The sequence below is a fragment of the Aotus nancymaae genome, unplaced genomic scaffold (genome assembly GCF_030222135.1).
Source record: "Aotus nancymaae isolate 86718 unplaced genomic scaffold, 86718_ANA_hifiasm-v0.15.2.pri h1tg000131l, whole genome shotgun sequence".
Classification (NCBI taxonomy): Eukaryota; Metazoa; Chordata; class Mammalia; order Primates; family Aotidae; genus Aotus; species Aotus nancymaae.
The window spans coordinates 11,703,228-11,729,106 of NW_026988546.1; the positions used below are offsets into that span (position 1 = coordinate 11,703,228).

At 42.1% G+C, this 25,879-nt stretch overlaps 1 protein-coding gene, 1 long non-coding RNA gene and 1 pseudogene across 2 annotated transcripts; 1 reads left to right on the plus strand and 2 right to left on the minus strand.

Moving 5' to 3' along the window:
• The first annotated feature begins 209 nt into the window (after nt 1–209).
• LOC135272721 (uncharacterized) lies at nt 210–3,564 on the plus strand. Its single transcript, XR_010340715.1, has 3 exons — nt 210–1,349; nt 1,696–1,907; nt 2,731–3,564. It is a non-coding gene; the product is annotated as an uncharacterized LOC135272721 (long non-coding RNA).
• A 5,485-nt stretch (nt 3,565–9,049) lies between these two features.
• Nucleotides 9,050–9,987, minus strand: LOC135272796 (chromobox protein homolog 1-like). Its single transcript, XM_064371478.1, has one exon. It carries the CDS (start codon nt 9,985–9,987, stop codon nt 9,514–9,516), a length of 474 nt encoding a protein of 157 aa, XP_064227548.1. The 3' UTR covers nt 9,050–9,513.
• Nucleotides 9,988–16,052: 6,065 nt separating this feature from the next.
• On the minus strand, nt 16,053–17,306 carry LOC135272776 (tripartite motif-containing protein 75-like; annotated as a pseudogene).
• Nucleotides 17,307–25,879: the final 8,573 nt, after the last annotated feature.

The window sequence follows — 25,879 nt, forward strand, 5'->3', positions numbered from 1 at the left end:
GCAAAGGCGTTATCAGACCTCAGGCCCAGAGCAGACTGGTCCCCAGTTTCATGGCATCAATCCTCTGTGCTTCAAGGTGGTGGGGATTCACCCAGGCCAAGCATACCCCTGCCTGGGGCCCCAGGCCTTCACAGACCTTCCCAAAGCCCAGCAACCCTTGCAGTGGCAAGCACCAGCTGTGCCACACTGTCATCCTGCAAAGCTGGACCCCAAAACACCACAGACTGCTCTGTTTGGGGGCACCTCAGTTGATAAGGAACATCTTCCTTGCATTGAGCTGAAACCTGTTCTCCCTGTGGCCCCAGCCCTGGGAACCTGCAGAGCAGGCCTTATCCCTCCTCCTCTGACAGAACGGGGCACTCAGACTCTCCTGGTTGTGGCTGCATCCTCTCTACACGTGGCATTTTTATTCCATCCACCAAACGCTGGCCCTGGAACCCTCAGCAACCCAGCTGCCTCCCATTCTCCTCACGCAGCACTGGTGATCTGCAGCCAAGAGGGAACTGAACCCCGAGAAATGAGCTCTACGTCGGGCCTGTGCTCTCCGTAACCCACTGGGACCTGGGCAGCCCCTGCCCCTCTAAGCCTTGGTCTTGTCATCTGTGAAGTGAACCCAGTCACTTCCCCTTTCTCCACACACACAGCCCCATGTTGGACAGGAGCTGGGGCTCAAGAAGAAGAATTGACAGCCATGCTCAGCAAAAGGCCTCCTTGTGTGGAAGAACTGCCAGGCCAAGCCACTTGGGTTTCTGTCAGAGGCCCTACCACTCCCTTGGCAGCCCGTCACTCAGCCACTTCACAGCACACATTTAGCACCTGCTGCATGCCCGCACCATGCCACGTGCCGGGGGCAGAGAGAGGAGCAGCCTCTCTTAGGAGAGGGCCAGGTGCTGACTGCTCACCCCCAAAGGTATGAGTCCTGGTGGCTCTGCTCAGGACATGCTCTCTGTGTGCTGGTGGCCTCTGTAGGCAGAGGGAGGAGGGCTTGCCCTAGCACCAAGATCATTCAATGCACCATCATGTGCATGACAGGGTGAAACATGTCATCACATGGGAAGCACGCCTCAGTTCCCCTCACTCTTCTGAGAACAGGTACTGCGCAGTGTACCCATTCTGAGAACCCATTCTGAGTCCTGCTGAGACTAACCCTGGATCTGGGCTGCTCAGGGGTGGGATTGGGACAGGCACTGGAACCCAGCCCAGCCCCACATTCACCCCCAAGACCACTCGGCCAGCCACTACCCCGTGTACCAGAAGCAGCATCTGTTCAACAGCAACCTCCACTGGGACTCCGGGGCCTTCCGCAGACTCAGCCACCTGGTGCAAGAGACGCACCTCAACTTCTCAAGGTAACTTCTTGAGTTACCTTCTCCTGCCGGGAGCTTGGGAGGTGGGAGGGGAAGGGGCGAGGTTCCTCCATGTGGCTCACAGCCTTTCCCTCGACGGGCCAATAGGAGAACACGGGAACCTGCAGACCATGCAGGTGGCCAGACCAGAGCCCAGGGTGAGGAGAGGCCTCCTGTCTGCGGGGCGAGGGGAGCTTGGCAGGTGGGGACTCCTGGTGCCCAGCAGGGGTCACGGCGGCTTCTCTGGACAATGTTGTTCATACGCAGGGAGACATCTAGACTCGGCTTGGTGTGAGTGGCCCATAATGGCTGAACCCCCACATTCTGACTCCTGATCTCTGCTTCTCAGGTTTGCCCATCAGTTCCTAGATCCAGGCACATACATGTTTCAAGACAACGGGCAACCAGAGAACCTGGCCGTGGTGCTGGTGAAGGAGGAGGGGGTGGCCTGTGGTCCCGGCCAGTCCCCTGTGCAGCCCTCATCCCCGTAACAGCTGGGCAGACACGGCATCCTCAGGCACAGGCTGCCAAACCTGGGCCCAGACTGGGTGATGATCACAGGTACTGACTGACAGGACGCAGCAGCGAGGACTGGAGCAGGCAGGGAGGAGTGCCGTGCCCGGCTCCGAGTGTGTACTGTGTGTCAGCCTTGTCTGAGGCTCTGGGCATGGCTTCCAAACTCCAGATATGTCCACAGTGACAATAGCATGGTGCAGTTTGTCCTCGACCTGGGACTTCATTTGCAGACAAAGAATTTTCTCCATTTGGGCCTCCTTTCTTGCCTCCCCTTTCCCACTTCCCATGCTCCGTTGATCTGGAGAGCTGCCCCAGTGGACAGGGTCCTTGAGTGGAGTCACAGGATCACAGACACCCTAGACTAGCCCCCACTCTGGGTTTCCTGTCTTCCTTCCTTCTTTTCTCCAGAGGTCAGCACTCTACACTAAGCTCTTTAAGCTGGCGCCTGCCCAGTGGGCAGAGAAGACACAGCCCTTTGATGGCTGAGACTGAGAGCCCTGAGCACAGGGCAGCAGCTCTCTCTCTCTCTCTCTCTCTCTCACACACACACACACACACACACACACACACACACATGCATACATGTGTGCATGCATACATACACTCAGAGCACAGGCTTCATGTGGGGCTGTCCCAGGAGAGACTACACAGGGAAGGGCACAGGGTAGAGGGGAGGGCCTCCCAGTGGGAGACTAATGGCAGAAAGCCCAGAGGCAGGAAGGGAGCTGTGAAGAGTTAAAACTGCAAGGGTAGCAGGGCAGAGGCCAGGGCCACCGAAGCAAATGCAAAACAGCAGCTCTCAGGGTCCCAGGCAGCCTGGAGGGGCTCTGAGTGGCCACTATATTCTCCTCTCCCGTCCACCTTCCAGGGGTGCTGCTGGCTGTTGGCTTAGCGACTGTGCTGTTGACAGGCCTGGGCCTCCTGCTGAGGCCCTCCCTGCCCCACACCTGTCCCATGCAGGCTTGGAGGCCTTGGTGGAGAAGCCTGGGACAGCCTCAGGTGCCTGCTGAGTGTGTGCTCCTCAGGGAGAGGTGAGTCCTCCCTGCCCCCTACACACTAGGCCCAGCCCTGGCCCAGCCCAGGGACTGCTGTGGTGGGTCTGGACACTCCCCGGGCACTGGCCAAGCTCCCCCTGTCCCTGTGAACTTGAGACAGATGTCCCCCAGAGTTAACCCATGGTGTGGGCTTCATGTGGGGTTCAGCACTGCTGCTCCTGTCTGGGCACTGAGGCCGACTCTTCCTTTTAGCCTCCCATTCTATGAAGACCTTGGCCCTGGGGATCTGGGGAAGGAGCTGACTCCGAGAAGGCCATGGGCCGGGGCACAGGTACCATGCTGGTGTGCAGCCAGCCCCACCTCGACAACACTTGTTATATTCCTTTTACTAGATAGTAGCTATCCTATTGGGGGCATATACAATGATATCTCCTTGTAGTTTTGATTTGCATTTGTGCCTAATGATGAGTCATATTAAGCATCTTTTTATGTGCTTATTGGCCATTTGTATATCTTCTTTTGAGAAATATCTATTCGAGTTCTTTGTCCAGTTTTGAATTAAGTTGTTTGGTTTTTGTGGTTGTTGTTGTTGAGTTTTAAGAGTTCGCTATTTATCACATGTATGATTTGCCAGTATTTTCTCTGATTCTGTGGGTTGCCTTTTTACTCTGTTTATAGTGGGTTTTGAGGCACGAAATTTTTTAAGTCGTGAAATTCAATTTGTGTATTTTTTCTTTTATTGCCTGTGCCTTTGGTATTGAATTTAAAAATTTGTTGTGATATCCAATGTCGTGGTGTTTTTGTCCTGTGTTATTGTCTAAGAATGTTATTGTTTTAGGTCATACATTCAGGTCTTTGAGGCATTTTTAGTTAATTTTTGTGTATGGTGTTAGGTAAGGGTCTGACTTGTTCTTTTGCATGTGGATCTCTAGTTCCCTCAGCACAATTGATTGAAAAGACTGTCCTTTTCACCCCTGAAGTCTTCCTTGTCAAAAATGATTTAACTGTATCTGGAAGGGGTTATTTCCAGCCTCTCAATCCTTTTACTAGTTATAGGTCTATTCAGATTTTCTGTTTCTTCATGATTTAGTCGTGGTGGGTTTTGTGTTTCTAGGAACTTGTCCATTTCATCTAGGTTATCTTCATTTGTTGGCATACAATTGTTCATAGTACTCTTAGAATCATTTTTTATTTTTGTGGACTTGTCCTCATTTTCATTTCTCATCTTAGTAATTTGAGTCTCTTCCTTTTTTTCTTAGCTCATCTAACTAAAGATACGTCAATTTTGTTACTCTCTCCAAAGAAACGACTTTTGATTTCCTTGATTTTCTCTATTTTTTCTATTCCTTTTTTTGTTTATCTCTGCTCTAATCTTTGTTATTTCCTTCCTTCTGCTAGCTTTAAGTTTGTTCCTCTTTTTCTAGTTGCTTAAGTTGTAAAGTTAGATTGTTGATAGAGATATTTTTAGTTTTTTGATGTAAACATTTATAGATACACATCTTCCCCCTTAGTGCTGCTTGAGTTTTGGTAAGTGGTGCTTTTTTATGTTCATTTGTCTCTATTTTCTAATTTCCCTTATGATTGCTTCTTTGATCCATTGGTTGTTTGAAAATATGTTGTTTAATTTCCAGCATATTTTTGGTTTTTCAGTTTTTCTTCCATTACTAATTTCAGCTTCATCCCATTGTGGTTGAAGAAGATACTTTTTATGACATCCATCTTTTTAAATCTATTGAGACTTAATTTGTGGTCTAACAAATATTCTATCCTGAAAAACATCCCATAAGCACTTTAGAAAAATGTACATACCGTTTTTGTTGAGTAATGTTTCTGTATATATCTGTTAGATCTAGTTGATTTATTGTGTGTTTAAGGCTCCTATTTTCTTACTTATATTCTGTCTGGTTGTTCTGTTACTAAGAAGTGGGTACGTATGTATCATGGAACACTATGCAGCCATAAAAAAGAATAAGTTCATGTCCTTTGCAGGGACATGGATGAAGCTGGAAGCCATTATTCTCAGCAAACTAACACAGGAAAAGAAAACTAAACACCACATGTTTTCCCTTATAAGTGGGAGTTGAGCAATGAGAACCTATGGACACAGGGAGGGAAACTTCACATACCGGGGCCTCTTAGGGGGTGTGGGCAAAGGGAGAGAGAGCATCAGGACAAATACCTAACGCATGCGAGGCTTAAAACTTAGGTGATGGGTTGATAGGTACAACAAACCACCGTAGCCCACATATACCTATGTAACAAACCCGCACATTCTGCCAATGTATCCCAGAAATTAAAGTAAGATTAAAAAAATAAATAAATAAATAGGCATTAAAGTCTCTAATCATTATTGTAGAACTATTTCTCCCTTCAATTCTGATAGTTTCTGCTTTACATAAATTTTAGTGGTCTGTCATTCAGTGTGTCAATGCATATCACTGTTATATCTTCTCGCTGCACTGAAACTTTTATTAGTATTAATATATAGTATACTTCCTTGTCTCTTATAAACTTTTTTTATTGAAAGTTTATTTTGTGTGATACTAATATAACTATCCCTGCTCTCTTTTGGTTACTCTTTTTATGGAATATCTTTATCTGTTCACTTTCAATTTAGTTGTGTCTTTGAATGTAAAGTGAGACTTTGTAGATAGCAAATCTACATTGATCATGTGTTGGATCATGAGTTTTTATTCATTTTGCCAATCTCTGTTTTTTGATTGGAGAGTTCAATCCATTTACATTTAAGGTAGTTACGATAAGGAGAGCCAAGAATCATTTTGCTATGTGTGAGAACAGGTGGACGGCTGTTACAAAGTCAAAAACAACAGATGTAGGTGCAGTTGCAGAGAAAAGGGAATACTTATACACTGCTGGTGGGACTGTAAATTAGTTCAGCCATTGTGGAAAGCAGTTTGGAAATTTCTCTAGGAGCTTAAAACAGAACTACCATTGGCCCAACAATCCCATTATTGGATATATACCTAAAGGAATATAAATCAAATACCATAAAGACACCTATATGTTCATTGCAGCACATTTACAAAAGCAAAGACATAAAAACAACCTAGATGCCCATCAATGGTGGATTGGATTAAAAAAATGTATATATACATCATAGAATACTATGCGGCCATTAAAAAACAAAACAAACAAAACATGTCCTTTGCAGCAACATGGATGCAGTTAGAGGCCATTATCCTAAGTGAATTAACATGGGGACACAAACTGTTTTTATTTACAAGTGAGAGCTAAACATTGAGTACATATGGACCTAAAGATGGGAATGCTAAACATCAAGGCTCGCTTGAATAGGGAAGGTGGGAGGAGGATGAAGGTTGAAAAACTACCTACCTGGGTGACAAAATCATTTGTACATCAAACCCCAGCAACATGCAACATGCAACTTACCCATGTATCAAACGTGCACATTAACCCCTGAACCTAAAATAAAAGTTGAAACAAAAGACTTCAAAGGCAACAGAGGCTGGGCATGGTCCATAAATAAGGACTCATATAAAATATATAATAATTAACCCAAATGTTTTTTTTAGTTCACATGACATAAGTAAATCTTTGATAAATTAATTATTTTCAAACTTGTTGACAAAATAAAATTACAGATGGCTTCAAAATTGTCAACATACATTATTGCCTGGGTTTGCTAGTTTACATAAACACCTTATATAAAGCTACATATATATATATGTATATGTATATAAAGTTACATACATATATATGTAACTTTCTCTATTGATATGTGCAGTGACATTATCTCAGATCAATGCAACCTCCGTTTCCTAGGTTCAAGCAATTGTCTAGCTTTAGCCTTTCAAGTAGCTGGAATTACAGGTGCCCACCACCACGCTAAGCTAATTTTTTGTGTTTTTAATAGAGATGGGATTTCATCATGTTGGCCAGGCTGGTCTCAAACTTCTGACCTCAGGTGACCCACCCGCCTCAGCCTCCCACCGTGCTGGGATGACAGGCATGAGCCACCGTGCCCAGCCTTAAAATTCTTTAAGCAACATGAAAGCCAAACACCAAAAGCCAAAGGTGAGTTTGCAAAATTCAATTATTTATAACTTCTATGCATTGAGTTACTGTAATCTTGGATTTACTGACAGACTTGCAGCAATTAGCTATACAATACACAAGCATTTTGTTAAAACCATTTAAGCTAAAGAATTCAGAGACTTTTGTTGTGTTGTAATGCTTTTTGTGGTATTTTTAATAATTTGTCCTAAAGTGGCTGGCAAAAAATATTTTATATATATCTGCATAAATCTCAACTGACAGCACCATACCAGGAGACTTTGTCACCAGGTATATGGATTTCTTTTAATTCCATAGGAAGCAGAAAAATCTCTATGGTTGGAATGGATTGAAAAAGCCACCTAATGTCCCAGGAGTTAAAGTCCCTCATTTTGCCAGCTGTTTAGGCATCGTATGCCCATCCTTGATTTGGAGGGTCCAAACTCATTCTATTCCTCAAAATCAGCCCTTGAAATCTTACATGCCCAGCTTTTCTGCAGTAGTCCCTGGGCCTCTTAGAGGAAAGGTGCTTTTATAGTTTTGGCAGGAGGGCATTAGTGATAAAAATAGAATGGTAGGCCCAGTGGGATTCTAAATCATTTTTAAGTTTTGAAGCTATCAGGTAGAGAGAGAAAATGTGTTTCATTTTACCCAATTTTGTAACCTATAAATAGCTCAAAAAGAAAAAGACGCCCCCCACCCCCCACTGAAAACAAAGAATAAGTGACATTTTAAACAAGAAGAACGTAAGTCCTGCCTAGCTCTAATCATGACAGGAAAAGGAAACTGACAGACAGCTAAATATTCCAACTATTTAGTATTAAGGCAGAGAACAAGTTATACTAATTCAGATAGAGGCAAAATCATTACATGAGTATTTGTGACTTTGTATAGAGGGCTGATCCCATGTCACATGATAGGAGTTTATCTTGGCTGTCACCTTCTACCAGGCCTGAAGACGAGGCTTTGGTTAAATTGAATTTGGTGCCAAATACCAGCTCAAGATTCAGTAGGATTTGAGGCATCCTTATAGATGAGATAAGTGTACCCAGGAGTCAAAACTCTGAAACTTAATAGCACAATGATTGCTTAACAATACTGATGAAGTCCCTTTCCAAAGGGGCTGGAAGGGGTTTCTTTTTTTTTTCTTTAATAAATCTATAGTTTTATTAAGACAAAAACTGACAGTGTAGTATGAAATTTACATTTAAACAAAGTTTTCACAGAAATCTAACACATGCCTAAAAATATTTTACAATGTAGTTCTAGATCCAAGTCTAGACAATATCAAGAACTGATGGATCTCATGACTCAAGAAAGAGCATTTTGGGTATGTTACTTCTTAGGATTTCTTCAAAAAAGTGTGTGTGTGTGTGTGTGTGTGTGTGTGTTTTAAAGTGAACCACTGCCCCGTATGAAAGTTTAATCTTCTCCTGGGACCAAGGTTTTTTAAGTGACCCAACTCTTGAATCAATTCAGTGAAACTGTGCTGTCAGTGACTGAACCCTGCCACCAATGGTTTCAGAGTTCAAATCTCAAAAAAAGAGAACGGCTCCAAGAGTTCTCCCCACTAAGAGCATAGGCCCTTGTCTTTCCCTACTGTCTTATCTCCTCTACCACCCTCTTCCTCTTCCCCAACACCTCAGCCAGTGGCTTGGATGAACAAGCTGATATTTATAATTTTGGTACTGGAAAAGAAAGGTCTTCTAATTTCAGGAATTAGCACCTCTGAGACAGAATGATCTGCTTGTACTGTATACTCTCCAATAAAAGACCTTCCCTCCTCAGTCAATTTCCATTTCCAAAATGGCAACTTTGATAACTTAGAAACTGGCTTAGTCCTTTGTGGGGAACAGCAGTAAGTTTAGGCAGGGAACACCTTGGCTTATAGGTTTCAGACATTCACAGCTTTTAAACAGTCTCTCACAGTCCTTATTTATGGTGCCAATGACATTTTTTTGAAAAGTAAAATATTCTGGACATAGAAGCATATCATTAGTTGTCTGTTCTTTCCATTGCTTCACCATTTCCCCTTTCAGGCCCCCAAATTTAATCAAAATGATAATACCCATCTCCCTTTCTCCCCTCCCCATCCCTCCCTCCCCCAAGTAATACACCGCTGATAGCCAAAAACTACACACATACTATGCTGTTAAAATGCAGAGTTAACTCTATTGGGAAGAAGGCTGTGGGTTGTGGGGATGCTCTTGGAAGATCTACAGTATTTTTTTGCTCTCCCACACACCCAATTCTGCAAGTTTTGTCCTTCATAGAAGGCCCTTTGCTTTTCTCAGCAAAGTGCAGAAAAGGTTGCCTTGAAACACTTATCCCCCTTCCCCTCCACTGGGATGGGTGTGCAAACTGTATAGCTTGGAACGGCTTTAAAGCACTTGGGCTGCTGCAGGGCACAGAAACTATACTGGCCCTTCAAAGGACATCTTCTCAAGCCACCTCTGTGGTGTCAAGACAAGTAGAACTCCTTCCCTTCCCACCTGAAACCCACAGTCAGATGTGACAGGGGCTGGTACTCAGGAGAGTTAATTCTTGTCATCTTTTTTGTCATCATCCTCCGAGGGGTAGGAATGCCATGTGAGCCTTTCCTCATAGAAGGATATGACAACCTATGGGCACTTGACATTGGCTTCCTTGGCAGGGTCCAGGTCAGCCTCATCAGAGTTTTTGCATTTTATTAGGAACATGAGCTCTCCACTGGAGTCTGTAGCTCCAATAATCCGCTCCGGCTCCAAACCTCGAGGAAAGCCTCGTGGCTTTTCTGACTCTTCTTTCTTCTTCTTTGCTTTGCTCTCCTCTCCCTTGTCTTCAGAATCAGAATCAGCTTTGAGCTTGCCTCCCTCCGATTTATCTGTCTCATGTGCTGTTTTCTGTGACTTCAGAAACTCGGCAATGAGGTCAGGGCAATCCAGATTCCCTTCTGGCTCCCATGTGTTGTCCTCATCTGAGAAGCCCTTCCACTTTAGGAGGTACTCCACTTTGCCCTTTACCACTCGGCGGTCGAGAACTTTTTCCACCACATATTCCTCTTCCTCCTCTTCTGGCACCCCCTCCACTTTCTTCTTGTTTTGTTTTTTCCCCATAGTGCCCGCTAGCTTTCTGGTATGAAGGGTGAGGCTGCTCAGAGCAGCGCCCAAGAGCCGGAGAGGAATCGGGGCTGCGCTACTGGCGCCCCCAGGGGGAGTGGCACCCAGGAAGGCAGCAAGCCCGGTGGCCGCAATGGAGCACCTCACTGGAGCGGCTACCACAGGCCCCGGCCAATGACCCTCCCCTCAACCGAACCGGAAGGGGTTTCTTAACTGAAGTCTAGTTATCAGGTTGGAGGTGATGATACTGGAGTTTATGACATAATTGGGTGTAAAAGATTTTATAACCTGGGGGTGATTAATTTTTATAGTGCTAATAAGCCCCCAGCAGTAAGTCTAAATCAGAGACATAATATAGGATTTGACTTTTGAGGATGTTCATCAGAAGATATTAACAGGCTCAAAACACTTGATTAAAACAGAATCTCAGTTATTCATTTAACCAGAGGGATAATCAAAAGACTTCAAAAACTATATGGAAAGTTACGTGAGTATAAAAACGTTAACCCTTTTAAGGTTTAGTTTTTTAAGTACTACTTATAATCTAATAAAAACAGCAGTATGCCTGGCATGGTGGCTCCTTTGGGAGGATGAGGTGGATGGATTGCTTGAGGCCAGGAGTTCGAGACCAGCCTGACAAAACCCCATCTCTACAAAAAATACAAAAGTTAGCCAGGCATGGTGGTGTGCATGTAGTCCAGCTACTTGGGGGGCTGAGGTGGGTGTGCCTGTAGTCCCAGCTACTTGGCAGGTTAAGGTGGGAGAATCAGTTGAACCCAGGAGACAGAGGTTGTAATGCCATTACTCTCTAGCCTGGGCTAGACTGTTCTCTGCCCTGGCAGCCACCTCACTCTTATATATTTAAAAATACACAGGAAAAAGGTATAAAAATACACAGAAAAAAAAATCACTAAAGAAGGCTTTTATTTTTCCTTTTTGGTAACTAGCCTAAAAACAAAGATTTTACATTCTATCAAGATAATTCGGGCTGGGTGCAGTGGCTCACACCTGAAATCCCAGTACTTTAGGAAGCCAAGAGGGGTGGATCAACTGAAATCAGGAGTCTGAGACCAGCCTGGCCAATATGGCAAAACCCTGTCTCCACTAAAAATACAAATATTAGCTGAGCATGGTGGCACATGCCTGTAATCTCAGTTACTTTGGAGGCTGAGTCAGGAGAATCATTTGAACCCAAGAGGCGGAGACTGCAGTGAGCTGAGATCACCCCACTGCACTCTAGCCTGGGCAACAAGAGTGAGACTCTGTCTCACAAAGAAAAGAGATAGATCCTTATGGAAAGCCCATTTGGATAACCTGAAAACCGAACCTGCTGAAAGGAGAACTTGAACTAGTCAGAAAAAGGAAGTATGTTGGTGTCATGAGTGAACACTGTTACAGAGGCCTTGAGCAGGAGAACAAATGGTTCCCAGCAACAGCCTGGGAAGTTGCCGGGTTATATTGACCACTTGGGACATATGTTGGGGCTCAAAGCAATACCCACAAATGAAAGCCTCAGAAGGGCCTCAGAAGTAAACATTTTTCTGTGGCCTCCCTCTGCTTTCGTGTCCCTTAGTCCCATTTTCCCTCGAGGGAACTAGAATCTTTCTTCTCCAAGGCAGGTCCCAGAAATCAGACCTTCTTTTCCTCAAAGCCAGCCATAAAACCTAAAAATATTACTCTAAATTTTCCTCCACCTTTCTATGTAAGAATTGGCCATAAAGAAATTATCTGACCTTACACTGGGCAAAGTGGCTATGCCTGTAATCCCAACATCTTGGGAGGCCAAGGTGTGAGGATCACTTGAGTCCAGGAGTTTGAGACCAGCCTGGGTAACATAGTGAGACCCCATCTCTAAAAAAAAACTAAACAAAATTAGCTGAACATGATGGTGCATGCCTGTAGTCCCAGTTACTTGGAGGCTGAGGTGGGTGGATTACTCGAGCCCAAGAAGTAGAGGCTGCAGTGCACTGAGATCACTACACTGCACTTCAGCCTAGGTGACAGAGTGAAATCCTGTCAGAATTAAAGAAAGAAAGAGAGAGAGAGAGAAAGAAGGAAGGAAGGAAGGAAAAAGGAAGGGAGGGAAGGAGGGAGGGAGGGAAGGAAGGAAGGAAAGAAAGGAAGGAAGGACCTGGCCTTTCTTGTTCGATTATAGGTCATGAGACACCCAGACCCAGAAGGAAGGAATGCATGCTCAGGGAGGTTAAGAATCAGAAGGTTAACCCAGCAGACCTTTCTGGTTTTTTCCATACAGTCTATTAGCATTAAATTACATGCTTGTTCAATCATATTTTTATGTAGCTGTTTATACTTTGTCAAACCTAAGTGTAAAAATGGACAATTTTCTCTATACCTTGGGTCTTTATTCTAAAAACTCCCACACATACATGCCAAACAAATCTGCATGCCACCTTTTCAAATAATCTTTCTCTTGTGAGTTAATTTTTCAGAAAAACTTCAAACTAAAACATAATAAGACAGAACAAAAGTACAGAATTAAATTATCTGGAGGAAAACATTGCCTTTTTAACCTTCAAGATAAAACCTTCTGCATCACACCATAACAACAGATTTAGAACTGAAAGGGAAAAAAATGTCATAAGAGCCAAAAAAAGTTGAAGGATGAGTTACCATCCCAGGCCTTCTCAAAGTGAGAAAACCTGAGGCAACAGACTACAGCAGAAGTTGGACTCCTGAGCTATCCAGCTGAGAAATTTCAAAAAGAAACAGCTTATGGAATTTTAAATGTACAACTTCTTGCAATTTTTTAAGAGTAAATCAATATTTTAAGAAAATCTTGTTGTTCTTTAGTCTTGCAGTAGTGGATTTTTTATATCAAAGCCCAATCTCTAGAAAGACAAATTTTCTTTTAATTAAAGTTAACTGGCTGGGTGTGATGGCTCACACATGTAATCCCCCACATTTGGGAAGCCAAAGCAGGTGGATCACTTGAGGCCAGGAGTTCGAGACCAGCCAGGCCAACATAGTGAAGCCTTGTCTCTACTAAAAATACAAAAATTAGCTAGGCAGGATGGTGCACATCTGTAATCCTAGCTATTCGGGAGGCTGAGGCACACACAAGAATCACTTGAATCCAAGAGGCAGAGGTTGCAGTGAGCTGAGATCACGTCCCTGCACTTCAGCCTGGGTGACAGAGCAATATTCTATCTCAAAATAAATAAAGTATAAAGTCAACTTAATCACATAAAAATTATTTTATAAATTCTTTTTGCACTGTGTGAGGCTACTCTTTGACTCCTACAAAAAAAAAAAATACTTGAGACTGGGTAATTTATAAAGAAAAGAGGTTTAGTTGGCTTATGGTTCTACAGGCTGTACAGGAAGCACAGCAGCATCTGCTCCTGGAGAGAACTCAGGAAGCTTCCAGTCATGGTGGAAGGCAAAGAAGGATCAGGCACATTACATGGTGAAAGCAGGAGCAAGAGAGAGAAGGAAAATGCCACCCACTTTTAAACAACCAGATCTCACAATAACTCACTCACTCTCAGGAGGACAGTAGCAAGGAGATGGTGCTAAATCATTCATGAAAAGTCCACCCCATGATCCAATCACCTCTCACCAGGCCCCAGCTCCAATGCTGGGGATTACAATTGAACATGAAACTTGGGCAGGGACACAGGTCCAAACTATATCACAAACCTTATCAGATTTACACAGACCATTTACAACATGCTTGGACTTTGTTTTCTCCTAAAAATCACTCTTTCTTAAATAACTAGTCATTTTATATCAGGACAAAAATTTCCATACAGGATCCTTTCTCATACAGAATTATTTTCTTCTTAATCCTTCTTACCAAAACCACCTTCTCACTCATATCTGTAATTTTCTTTACATCTCTCTTACTTACCAGTTCCTTTTTACCTAATTTATAAATAACCATTGACTTATACCAAAAAATATTTTAATAAGAACATTATTTTCATAATTTTTTCATCAGAACACATCTTACTTTGGCATACTTTATATGCAGATTTATATATTAACTAGAATTTGTATTTTTGGTAACTTTAAATTTTTGTGAAAACCTAGAAGTAGAAAAATTTTTAAACAGTTTTGCTTGTTCTTTTTATTTAATGTACAAAGAGTAGTACAGAAAGTAAAATGTCCATACACCATCACCTAGACTCAACAGTTATCACTATTTTGCCATATTTGCTTTATTTATCCTCATGTTTTTGCCTGGAGATCTTTAATAAAAATCATAGAAATAAAATTTCACCCCTAAATATTTGACTATGAATCTCTAAGAATAAGGGAATTTCCTGACTCATAATGCTATCACACCTAAGAGAATTAACAGCTCACTGATATCACCTGACATGCTGTCATACTCATATTTCCCTTACTGAGCCAGAAATGTCTTTTTCAGGATGGGCAATAGTGGCTCATGACTGTAATCCCAGCACCTTGTTTGGGAGGCCAAGATAGGAGTATTGCTTGAGGCCAGGGGTTCAAGATCAGCCTGGTCAACACAGTGAGACCATGTCTCTATTAAAAATAATAGTAATAAATAAAAATTGCCTGGGTGTGGTAGCATGAGCCTATAGTCACAGATACTCAGTGTGGAGGCTGAGGCAGGAGGATCCCTTGAGTCCAGGAATTTGAGGTTACAATGAGCTATGATTGTGCCACTGCACTCCAGCCTGGGCAGTAGAGTGAGACCCCCCCCACCAAAAAAAAAAATAAATAAAACAAAAGCAAGGTATGGAAAGATGTGGAAGTTAACTATATATGTATGAAGTTAATACACATATATATATATATATAGATATATAGATATATATAATTCCATCATTATAACTTTCTTGCAAAATAAGTGTTTAAGTATTATCTCCATTTTGTAAATAAGTTTAAGCTCACTACCAGAAACTACAGAACCTAGATATAAACCCATATCCTTCTGGTTAAGTTAGTGTGGCATCCTAAGACTTTAAACATGTACCTGTGGACATCTCCTTTTTCACAGTCAGAGAAAGAATATCTTGCTACTTCTTGTTTATGTATAAAGCATTCCATCGAAAACCCATTTAAGAATGCTGGTTTACCAGTGACTGAAGGCATCCCTGGACATCTTCTTACCACTGGCTGAGTCATCTCAACAAGGATACTTTGCCTAAGACTATTTTCTTAATTTTAAACTTACTTTGTAAACAGCTTATTACCTACATCCCAGAGTTGGTCTGAAAATACTGCAACTCCTGGAATGTAGTGAGGACTCAGTAAATACTAGCTATATTTGTAAGAAAATTCTGAACAAAAATAGGTATGCCATCCTGCCCAGTGATTCCTATTTCAGTCTCTAACATGGTTCTAACTGTAATGTTCATTATTAATAACTTTTCAGTTCTCTTCAATGTCATAACAAGTTGCTGTGTTCTAAAATACTATGCACAATAGCAAAGAATATAGGCAGAAATAAAAATTATGTGGAGCAATTAGGTTCCAAGAAACCTGATGTTGCAAGTGCTACCAGTTGGTAGCTTCTGGGGATAACAGAATAAAAATGTAAAAGCCCGTTATGTTAAAGGCTAAAGATGCTTACTCTCTCCCTGTGGTGCCCTCCTCACCCCACCCCTTTCAATTGTGCCCTGTGGTTTAAGGGTTGCAACCTGCTTCTGCTAGTAGACAGCTTTGTATGTGCCCAAAATAGCACAATTCAACCTTTATACAGAGGAGGCAAAGTTGACAAGTTCCAATTTTGTTAATCCCCTTCAAATCCCATCATCACTTTCTGAAACACAGAAACAATCACTCTTGTACTCAGCAATGTGCCAAGGTTCACACAGGAGACAGGTAACCCCCATGTCATTCCTGGGATGGAGGCATTCCTAGCATTGTCTTATTGATGGTTGTTGGGACAAAATAAAACTTCCTTCTTGGAAATAGTGAAAGTGTGAAAGAAAAACTTGTGGGCAAGGGGGAATTGATTTATGGGTATATTAATTCAGTAGCTTCCACAATTCCCATTAAAAAAAAGCAACAACTAGTAAAATAGCCTATCAGGTAGATTTTCATTAAAAACTGTTCATTTATTACATTCATAAACAGATTCTGAGAGGTTTTGAATCAGATCTTACACGAAAATAAGGCCAAAGAGGTCCAGTAAAAGTATCAGTGAAAGTATAGATGTGAGATTTCTCAGTCATGTTATAGAATGAGATCTCACCTGGCTAACGGTCCAGGAAAATACCAGTGCCTCTGACTTTCACTTCTAACAAGAGAGGGGCTGGAAAAGCTCCTGGTGCATGAGAGCCATCATCCTGCAGCAGAATCCTCCAACATCCCTGCTGGACGGATGGTGGTCTCCTTGCTTTTGTGGGAAGAGAATCTTTGCAAATGCCAATAGCCTATTCGGACTTAATCTCCCACTTCTACCTCCCAGAAATGCTTGTCAGAATGAAAATAGAGTAACACAGGACAACTGGTTTGACTACAAATCTTTTTGGAAAACCAGGAATCTTTTGTTTTTTCTTTGTAAATCTCACACATTTTTTATCCTCAGGTACAATTAAGATAGGGTGTGCTGTTTCAGGGCCTAGAATTATGTCTACTTTAAATTTCTTTATAATTATCTGCAGAGCAGAATATTGGGGAGGAAACTGCAGCCTCTCTCCTTAAATTAATTGAAAAGATTGACAGGCTATTCTCATTTTCAGACTCGTAGAAAATTTTAATTTGTGAGAGCAATTCCACTTCAGATAACTCACTGAGCTGTACAACCTTAATTAATTGGCTTTTGAGTGTATAAATCTAGATTTAAAATGCTGTTATGTGTGCACTGAGTTTCTGCTGATTGTCCTTCTCTTCAGCTAACCTGCAGAGAACTGCTCATTGCTCATATTCTAAAAACTGGCTCAGGTGCTCAAATTCAGAGGATAATTCCTACTTTGGTTTTCCACCTTCTCTCTCAGTTCTAAGGAGTTTTTTGCTTTGAATGCTTATTAATTTTTGAAGGTCTGCCAGTTGCTTTTTCAGGGGCTGGATGTAACTGCAGAGCCTTTTCCTGTAATGAGAGGCAGTTCTCTGGGTGTCATGTAGTGGCCCTGGTGGTAAGGGGACTGAGTCTACAGGGGACACAGCACCACTAGGTCCACCTCTCAGAAAACAATCAGGAACTGGTTGTGCTTCCCACACAAGGGTGTCTCTTCCTGTCTGTCTTCAATGCTGTGGAACTTGACCATTTCAATCATCCTTCCCAGCTGGGTGTTGCTCCTGATGTGTGCCCTCTCCTCTCAGCACTGGTGACAACAGACAGGGCAAGGAAAACTTCCCTGTAGATAACCCAAGACCATGCCAAGCACTGAACAGAGAGCTGCCACTGGTCAGGGCCACCTCCACTCAGGATCCCTCTGTGGTTGCCAGATGTAAATCAAAGATAACAACCCAGGCAAGTTGCAATCATTTCAGAGGTTTATTTGCCAAGGTTAAGGACGATGGCCCATGACATAGCCTCAGGACATCCTAAGAACATATGCCCCTATATGAGTTCTCACTTATTTAAACCAAACAAAATAAAATTTCCTAAGCCATTTCTGACTGACTACACCTGATTTTATTATGTAGACACAACTTATATCATAATACATGTATATATGCAGAAACATATCTAAACACACATACACACATATAAAGATCTTAGAGCTCTAATTTTAATATCAGTCTTGAGGTAATAAAACATATAAACTTATGTGAATAAAAAATAGATCCAGATTATTTTTCTGATAAGATTTGATAAGATTAAACTTTAGTATTTTTTTAACAGGCAGTTTTACAAAGGCTGTGAACAGAATTTGGAGTCAAGCAGTTCAAGTCAGTTTCCACTATACTGGACTGGACAAAGAAAAATTAACTGTGCAAATGTGACTCAATTATGTAAGGAGGCCCAAAATATAAGAGTTCTAACAAAGTTTGAATAGTATTTTCTCGGACTTGGTTTTTTGTCCTTGAAGGTAAGAATGTCATTCCTTTTGTTATAGAGAAGATATCTTTTTATTTTTGAAATAGGATCTTGCCTTGTCACCCAGGCTACAGTACAGCACAGTCTGGAGAGGTGTCTTTACATGTGAATTTCACTTTTTGTTTTTAAGAAACAGTGTGAAGGTCAAAATATTTTTTAAATATCTGCTGGTTTTCAAGTGTTTTTACTTGAATAATCAGTATGCCAGAATAGCTAAGGAGTTTTTGAAACAAAAGTGTTTAGCTAAAAGAGGGATAAAAAGGAGGAATTGCAACAAGGGGAGAAGAACGCTTCAGAGAGGAAAGCACCTCAGCTGGCTCTGAGACTATTTTGCAGCAAGGAAATTTTTGAGCCCTGAATGTTGGTTTTTTTTTAGCCTCAAGCTACCAATGAGAAGTACATGTCTTATTTGGAATACATAATTTTATAGCCATGATCTTTTAGTTTAGTTTTAAAAACAACAAATCGTGTTAATGATCCCTGTAATGTTTAGATGTGTTACCAGCTAAAGTCCCAGAAAATATCTCAGCATGCTTTTGAACTTTGAGACCCCATTTTGAAGGTGCTCTAGTTTAATGCCAAATACACAAAAGCCAATTAAACACAAGTGTCTAATACTCAAAGGCCAAATAAACTCAAGTGTCAATGGAAAGTAAACAATGTACTTACTAGGAAGGATGATAACCATTTTACACTGAAGGGAAAAAATCCCCTCACTTAAACCTTGAAGCCCAAACCTTGCAGCTGAAGTCCACAGAAGGAAATTGATTCCCTCTCCAAAGGAAGTCTCCCAAATGGGAGGGGGAAAGACCACTACTCAACCAAATTCTACATAAAACATAACTCCACCAAAATCAGGAGTTTCATCCAAGAAAGACTCACCAATAAGGAGTTTCATCCAAGAGAGATTCACCAAGAGAGACTCACCAAGTGGAAGTGGGGGACTCAGAGGGCCCCAGTGTGGGTCCTCACACCCTACTTCCGAGGACTCATGATTGTGCAGGTGAGGCAGCTTAGTATCCCGCTTCTGACACCATGTAGATTAAAGTCAAAATAAAAATGTAAAAACAAATCTCTAAATTTAATGTTTCATGTGGGGAAGAAGAATTGAACTTTGGGCATACATGCAGACTAGGTTGTTTCTGATATGTCCAAAAAACAAAGGGAAAGTTTCAGATTTTGTGAAATAGAGAGATGTTACACATTGCTTTTCAAGAAAGATTATTGGTACTAATAAGAGTTTGGGAAGCAGACAAGGGTGGTGAGTGATGGTAGTGGACAAAATTCGTTTAAGATTTACAGCAGTCCATTTCAGGAACTATTAGTTAAAACCGATCTCAGGTGTCAACATTCAGATTCAGCAGCCAGTCTTGCAGAGAATCACATTTCAGGAGGAACACTGTGTCCTGAGTGCTTTTTCCCCCTGCTTTCTCAACTCTGTGCAGTTGGGTAAGACAAGAATGACCCAATTTGAACAAATAATTCTAACAATACCCAGAGTACAATATGCAGCTGCATCTTTCTGGTAGACCAGAGGAATAACATTTGGTGGCATCTGTGTGGTTGGAATTGCTGATCTCAAGACACAGTGAAGGGCAGTCTACTCTATCATTCTGAAGTTTTTCATGCACAAAGACATAAGGAGAAATAAATATATGCACACATATAAATGTAGAGTTTTTAAGTATAAAACAAATATGTGATATTTGTAAATATATGCATCAACATATAAAAATAAAAATTGCAATATGGATATTTATACATAGAACTTTGTAGCACAACTTGTCACTCTATGGACATCTTTCTCCATATAAGACAGATGAAAACTAACCCCTAAGGATGGTCCAGAAAATGGTGTGTCAATAGGGGTGGGTAGAAGACATACTTTCCACAGAGAGGTAGAAAAAAAGTGTATGAACCCCTAGGTTTTGGTGGAGAAATTGGAAATGTGAGTTGATAAAAATAGTAGTGAACTGGAAAGACAGCCAAGCCATGATAAAACTGCACTAATGGACACTGAAATCTTTTGGGATGAGGAATGTGGCCCCAGATGCTGAAAGATACACAATCCCAAGGAAACCTATTCTTCCATCTGCAGTTGGTGGATCTGGAGATACCTATAGACAGAAACCCACGAACAGGAGTGAAGAGCACCAAGAACAGACATGGAAAACATAGGTCTGAATTAAGAAATCCTTGTGTACCCCAAAGTAGGTAGCAGGTGAAGAAAGCCAGGTCAGATGAAGGCTACTAACACTGTCAGCCAAGGTGGATGGGTGATGCTGTTGTACAATCTAGTGACCAGATTGTACAACAAGACAGTTTCAGCACGGTAGATGTGAACAGTGCCTGTGCAAGCCCCCAAGGCTATGGGCCCATGTATCTGTTTTGAGGCCAGAAGCTCTGTTATTTTTTCAGCTGGCCTTTGGATTTCAAGTCTACGATGAGAAGTGTATGGCCAGGCAAGGACCCCTGACTCTTACATTCTTAGACTCCTGGGGAGATGGCAACCAGAGGGGACCTGACTGGAAGACTGATTGATGTTACCTGGTCCCATAGGCTTTTGGTGGAGAAACAAATGGCCCTGACACCCAGAGGCCAATGCACAGCTGCTTCTTCCCAGTCAACCAGAGGAATGACACTAGATGGCATCTCTGTGTGTTGGAATTGCTGTTCTCAAGAAAAAGTGAAGTGCAGTCTGGCATTCTGGAGTATTTCACATCAGCAAAGACATGACAAAATATAAATATATACATGCACATAAATGTGGCTACTATTAAATATAAGAAATATGTAACACGTAAATATATGCATCAACACATAAAAATAACATTTAAAATATATATATTAATATGTACAACTTCATAGTCCTGACTTCCACTAGGTGGTGGTATTTCTCCATGCAGGACAGAAATTTATGCACATAGATGAATATATAAATAAAGATATCATATATGGTTATATATAAGTATAGACACACATTTATAAGGAAATACAGATAGATATAAATAAATATGCAAAAAATAAACATTATCTTAAAAAAACACAAACTCATGAACACACACAGATTTACTTGCATGTATACTAGGGGCCATTGGGCCCTCTTGCCACCTGTCAGTGAAGGGACACAGAAAGGCCACTGGAGTCTTTCACTGAACATTCCATGTGACCCTACCCTGATGGCAAACACCAGGCCAGGGACTTTAACCAGAGCCTATCAAAGTGCTGTCATCCTCTAGCAGGAAGCTGTCCATTCCTCCCAATCCTTTCAATCATGATAGATGCTTTTTTTTTTTTTTTGATACAGAGTCTCACTCTGTTGCCCAGGCTGGAGTGCAGTGGTGCAATCTCAACTCACTGCGACCTCTGCCTCCCAGGTTCAAACGATTCTCGTGTCTCAGCCTCCTGAGTAGCTGGGATTACAGGTGTGAGCCACTGCACCCGACCGATGCTCTTTTTTTAAATGTAAAGGTGTGTGAAAACAATTTTGTCCCAGTATGGGTGAGTGGAAAGAAGGCTTTCTGCAGAAAGGCAGAAAGGCAAGGTCTGAGCCCCCAGGATTGTCTGAAGGCACTGTGAGTGTGGAGGAGTACAATAGTTCTGCACTGAAAAACAGCCAGGCCAGCTTAAAACTGCGCTGATTGTCGTTGGTGGCTTTAGGGGAAAGTAAACCCAGATACTGAAGGTTACACAGCCCTGAATAAGCCTGTTCTGGCAGGTTTCAGCTAGGTCTACAGAACCCTGCAAAACAGACATGAAATACCTAAATTCAAGATACCTGGGGTTCAGGTGCCTGAGGCCTCTATTGCTAGTAGTAGAAACATGGACAAATATACGTGACTTGACATACACTGCTGGACCCCAAAGTAGAAGACTGGAAAAAAAAAACAAGTTCAGACCATGCATGGTGGCTCATGCCTGCAATCCTAGTACTTTGAGAGGCCAAGGCAAGAGGATTCCTTGAGCGCAGGAGGTGGAGGCTAAAGTGAACCATAACCATGCCACTACACTCCAGCCTAGGCAACAGAATGAGATCCTGTCTCAAAAATAAAAATCCCAGGTCAGAGGTTACTTGGTGACCCTGCCAGCCCAGGTGGATGGAAGAAGCCTATTCCCACACTGGAGTCTGGCTTGTGGGTGGAGGCCAATCCATCACAGTGGGTATGAACTGCACATATGCAAGCCAGGAAGCTAAACAGTGACTGAGAAACTGGGCAGGGCATCCGGCCCTGGGCCAGGACAACTGCTAGCTTTTAAGCCTGATTTAGTTCCCAAGATAATGTCAACTCATGGATGGCCACACAGAAAGTTCCATCTTTTCTGTTGTTAGAGCTCAGGAAGGTATAGACCAGATATGACTTAATGAAAGACTACTGGATTTTACTTGGTTCCATAGGTTTCGTGTCCCCATTCACCCAGAAACGAGTCAATTCTGTCTACTTTCTCCTAGTGCAGGGGCATAACTTCTTCCAAACACAAGCGATTACATAGTCAGTTGCAAAGCTCTTTCTTTTAACTAGAACAGAAAAGCAATGCTCCATAAGGTCGCAGCTTTTGGAAATCACAGCTCTGAAAAACATTAGAACACAGTTTGTCAGTGTGGAGTATATCACACCTTCAGGGCACAAGCAAAGAAACAAGTAATAAGTATAAACATTATGTGGACATTTTTAAACATATAAAAGCATAAATAACATATAAATACATGGATCAAGATATAGACAAATAAAAATTAAAGATATTTACACATGTGACTTTCTAGTGCTGTCTGCCAGTCTATGAAGATGTTTCTCCATGTAGAGCATATATACATGTACATGAATCCATATATAGAGACACACATATATAAAAATAGAGATATTGAGTATAATTACCTATAGGGGTGTGTGTGTGTGTGTGTATATATATCTATATACTCAAATACATAGAGCAAAAATGTATAAATATAAATATCTGTGAGATCAATATAAACTAAAAGAAGCCACAAACACAAGCACACACAAACACACAAACAGATGCATTTAACATCATAGTAGGGGTCACGGGGACCTGTTGCCATCTACTGTCAGCAAAGACAACCAAAAAAGCCACTGCAGTCTTTCCTTGTCAGTTCCATGTGACCCCACCCTGATGGCAAACCCCAGGCTTTAACCAGACCCAACCTAAGAGCCATTACTCAATAGTAGGGAACCTGTTCCCTTCTCTAAAACCTTTGAATCAGGAAATGTACTCTTCTTGTAAATCTGAGGTGGGCACCAAATGGTATTTCAGGTGTGGGTGGCATTTTTGGGTGGGTGGAGACGAGGCTTTCCAGAGAGAAAAGAATGAGTAGGTCTGAGCCTACAGTATAGCCTGGGGGCACTGTGACAGTGGGTTGTTTAAGACAGTGCTGAGCTGGAAGTACAGTCAGGCCAGGGTAGGTCTGCACTGAGGGCCACTGGTGGCCTTTAGGGGCCAGGCAAATGGCCCTAAGTGTGGAAGGCTACACAGTCCTGAATAAGCCAGCTCTGGCCAGTTCCAGCTGGATGGGCAGAACCCTACAGGGCAGTCAGGAGGAACCTCTGATTAAAGACACCTGGGGGCCAAGTAGTTGAGACCTCTGTCACAAGTGTGTGAAACATAGCAAAAGGTATGTGTCTTGACATAAATTTCTGTATGCCAAAGGAAGAGGCCAGCGAAGAAAACTGGGTAAAAGGCAACTGGTGGATTCTGCTAGTACTAGAGGATGGAAGCAGCCTGTGGCCAAACTGAAAACAGGCTTCCGGGCTAAAAGCCACACCACTGTGGTGGATGTTAAACATGCATGGTCAAGCCAGGAAGCTGAAGAGAGACCTAAGACCCTGGGCCAGAAGCACTGCTAGCTTTCTGGTTGGACTTTGGATACCAAGACAAGACCAAGAGGTCTATGTCCACCTGCAAAGACCCATCCCTTTTATTCTTTGAAGTGCAGGATGTCATGGATGAGATAGAACTTGAATGGAAGACCACCTAATCTTACCTGATCCCATAGGACTTTGGCACTGCCATTACCCCTAAAACAGCAGTTTGCTCTTTCTGCTCTCCGCTAGTGCAGGAACACACTTTTCCCAGTCACCAAGGAAACCGGTGTCTCCTCTATTCATAGTGCAGTGTACAACCGTGTCTTCTTACAGGACCAGAAAAACAATACTCCATAGGGTCCTTTTTGGAACTGCTGCTCTCAAAAAACAATAGAGCATAGTCTGTCTGTCTGGAGGGGATCACCAATACAGGGCATAGGCAAAAACATGACTCAAAATCAATAAATACACACAGGTAAATGCAGATGTTTTTTAATATATTAAGAAATATGTGATGTATAAATATATGTCTCAACATAGAGACAATAAAAATTAAAATAGAGATATTTATACACACAATTTTCTAGTGTTGTCTACCAGACTGTGGTGGTGTTTCTCCCTGTAGGAGAGAAGCAAATATATGTATATATTTGTACATATATGTGAAGATGTATAATATATAATTATCTACTGGTATATATACATAAATATATAAAAATAAATAGAAAAATCTATCTTTGAGATAAATATAATCTGAAAGAACCCACAAGCACAGTCACATACCAACGCACATACAAGTGCACCATTGCCACCTCTTGGAAGTAAAGAGAGATGAACAAGCCACTGAATTCCTTTCTTGCCAGTTCCTTGTGACCCTGCCCTGATGATAAATACAAGACCTGAGACTTTAAGCACATAAGCCTAAGTGCCATCATTCAACAGGGGAAACCTATTTCCTTCTCTAAAACCTTTGAATCAGAAAGGGTGCTATTCTATCGAACTTCTGAGGTGGAGTTAGTGAATGGTGCTTCAGTTTGGGTGAGGGAAAAAGAGGCTTTCTGTTTAGAGAAAGAAAGGTTACACGTGAGCTCCCAGGATAGGCTGAGGGCATTGTGACAATGGGTTAAGTAAGACGGTACCAGCCAAAAAGGTCAGTCAGCCCAGGGTAGGTCTGCAATGAGGGTCGTGGGTGGCTTTTAGGGGACAGGCACTGGCCCTACACGTGGAAGGCTACACAGTGCTGAGCAAGCCAGCTCTGCCTCATTGTGGGGGGATCAACAGAATTCTACAAGGCAGACTTGAAGAAACTTTTATTAAAGGCAGCTGGGGCCAGGTGGCCAAGGCCTCTTTCACAAGTAAGAAACGTGGACAAATGTATGTGGCTTGACATACACTTCTTGTCTCCAAAGTCAAAGGCCAGTGAAGAAACAGTCAGAGGCCAACTGCTGAACCCTGCTGGCCCAGGTAGATGGAAGCTGCCATAGAGAGTAGCAAACATATTATATATATACATAAATGTATATGCACATATATAGAGAGATTTTACATGTAACTACCCATAGGTATATATACATAAGTATATTAAAAACATACATAAATCTCAAAATTTATCTGTGGGATAAACCTAATCTGAAAGAACTAACAAACAGGCAGACACCAACACATGGACAGATGTGTTCAGATTATAGCAGGGGTCACTAAACACTTTGCTACCTGCTGTTAGCAAAGGGAGCTGAAGAGGCTACTGGCTCTTTCTTTGCCAGTTTCATATGTATCTTTCCTGATGGCAAACACCGGGCCAATGACTTTAACTAGACTCAGTGCAAGTGCCATCAACCTCCAATGAGAAAAGTTTCAACTTCCTGAAACCTTGCAATCAAGATAAGTCCTCTTATTTTGAACACCTAAGGTGAGTTTATACAATCATGTTCCAGTGCGGGTTTGTGTAGAACTGTTTTTGTGCAGCCAGAATTAAAGGGTAGAGCTGTACCCTCAGAATGCTCTAGGGACAAGGCAAGTATGGCCATATGCTTTGGCTCTGCTTTCCCACCCAAATCTTGTCTCAAATTATAATCCCCATAATCCCCAT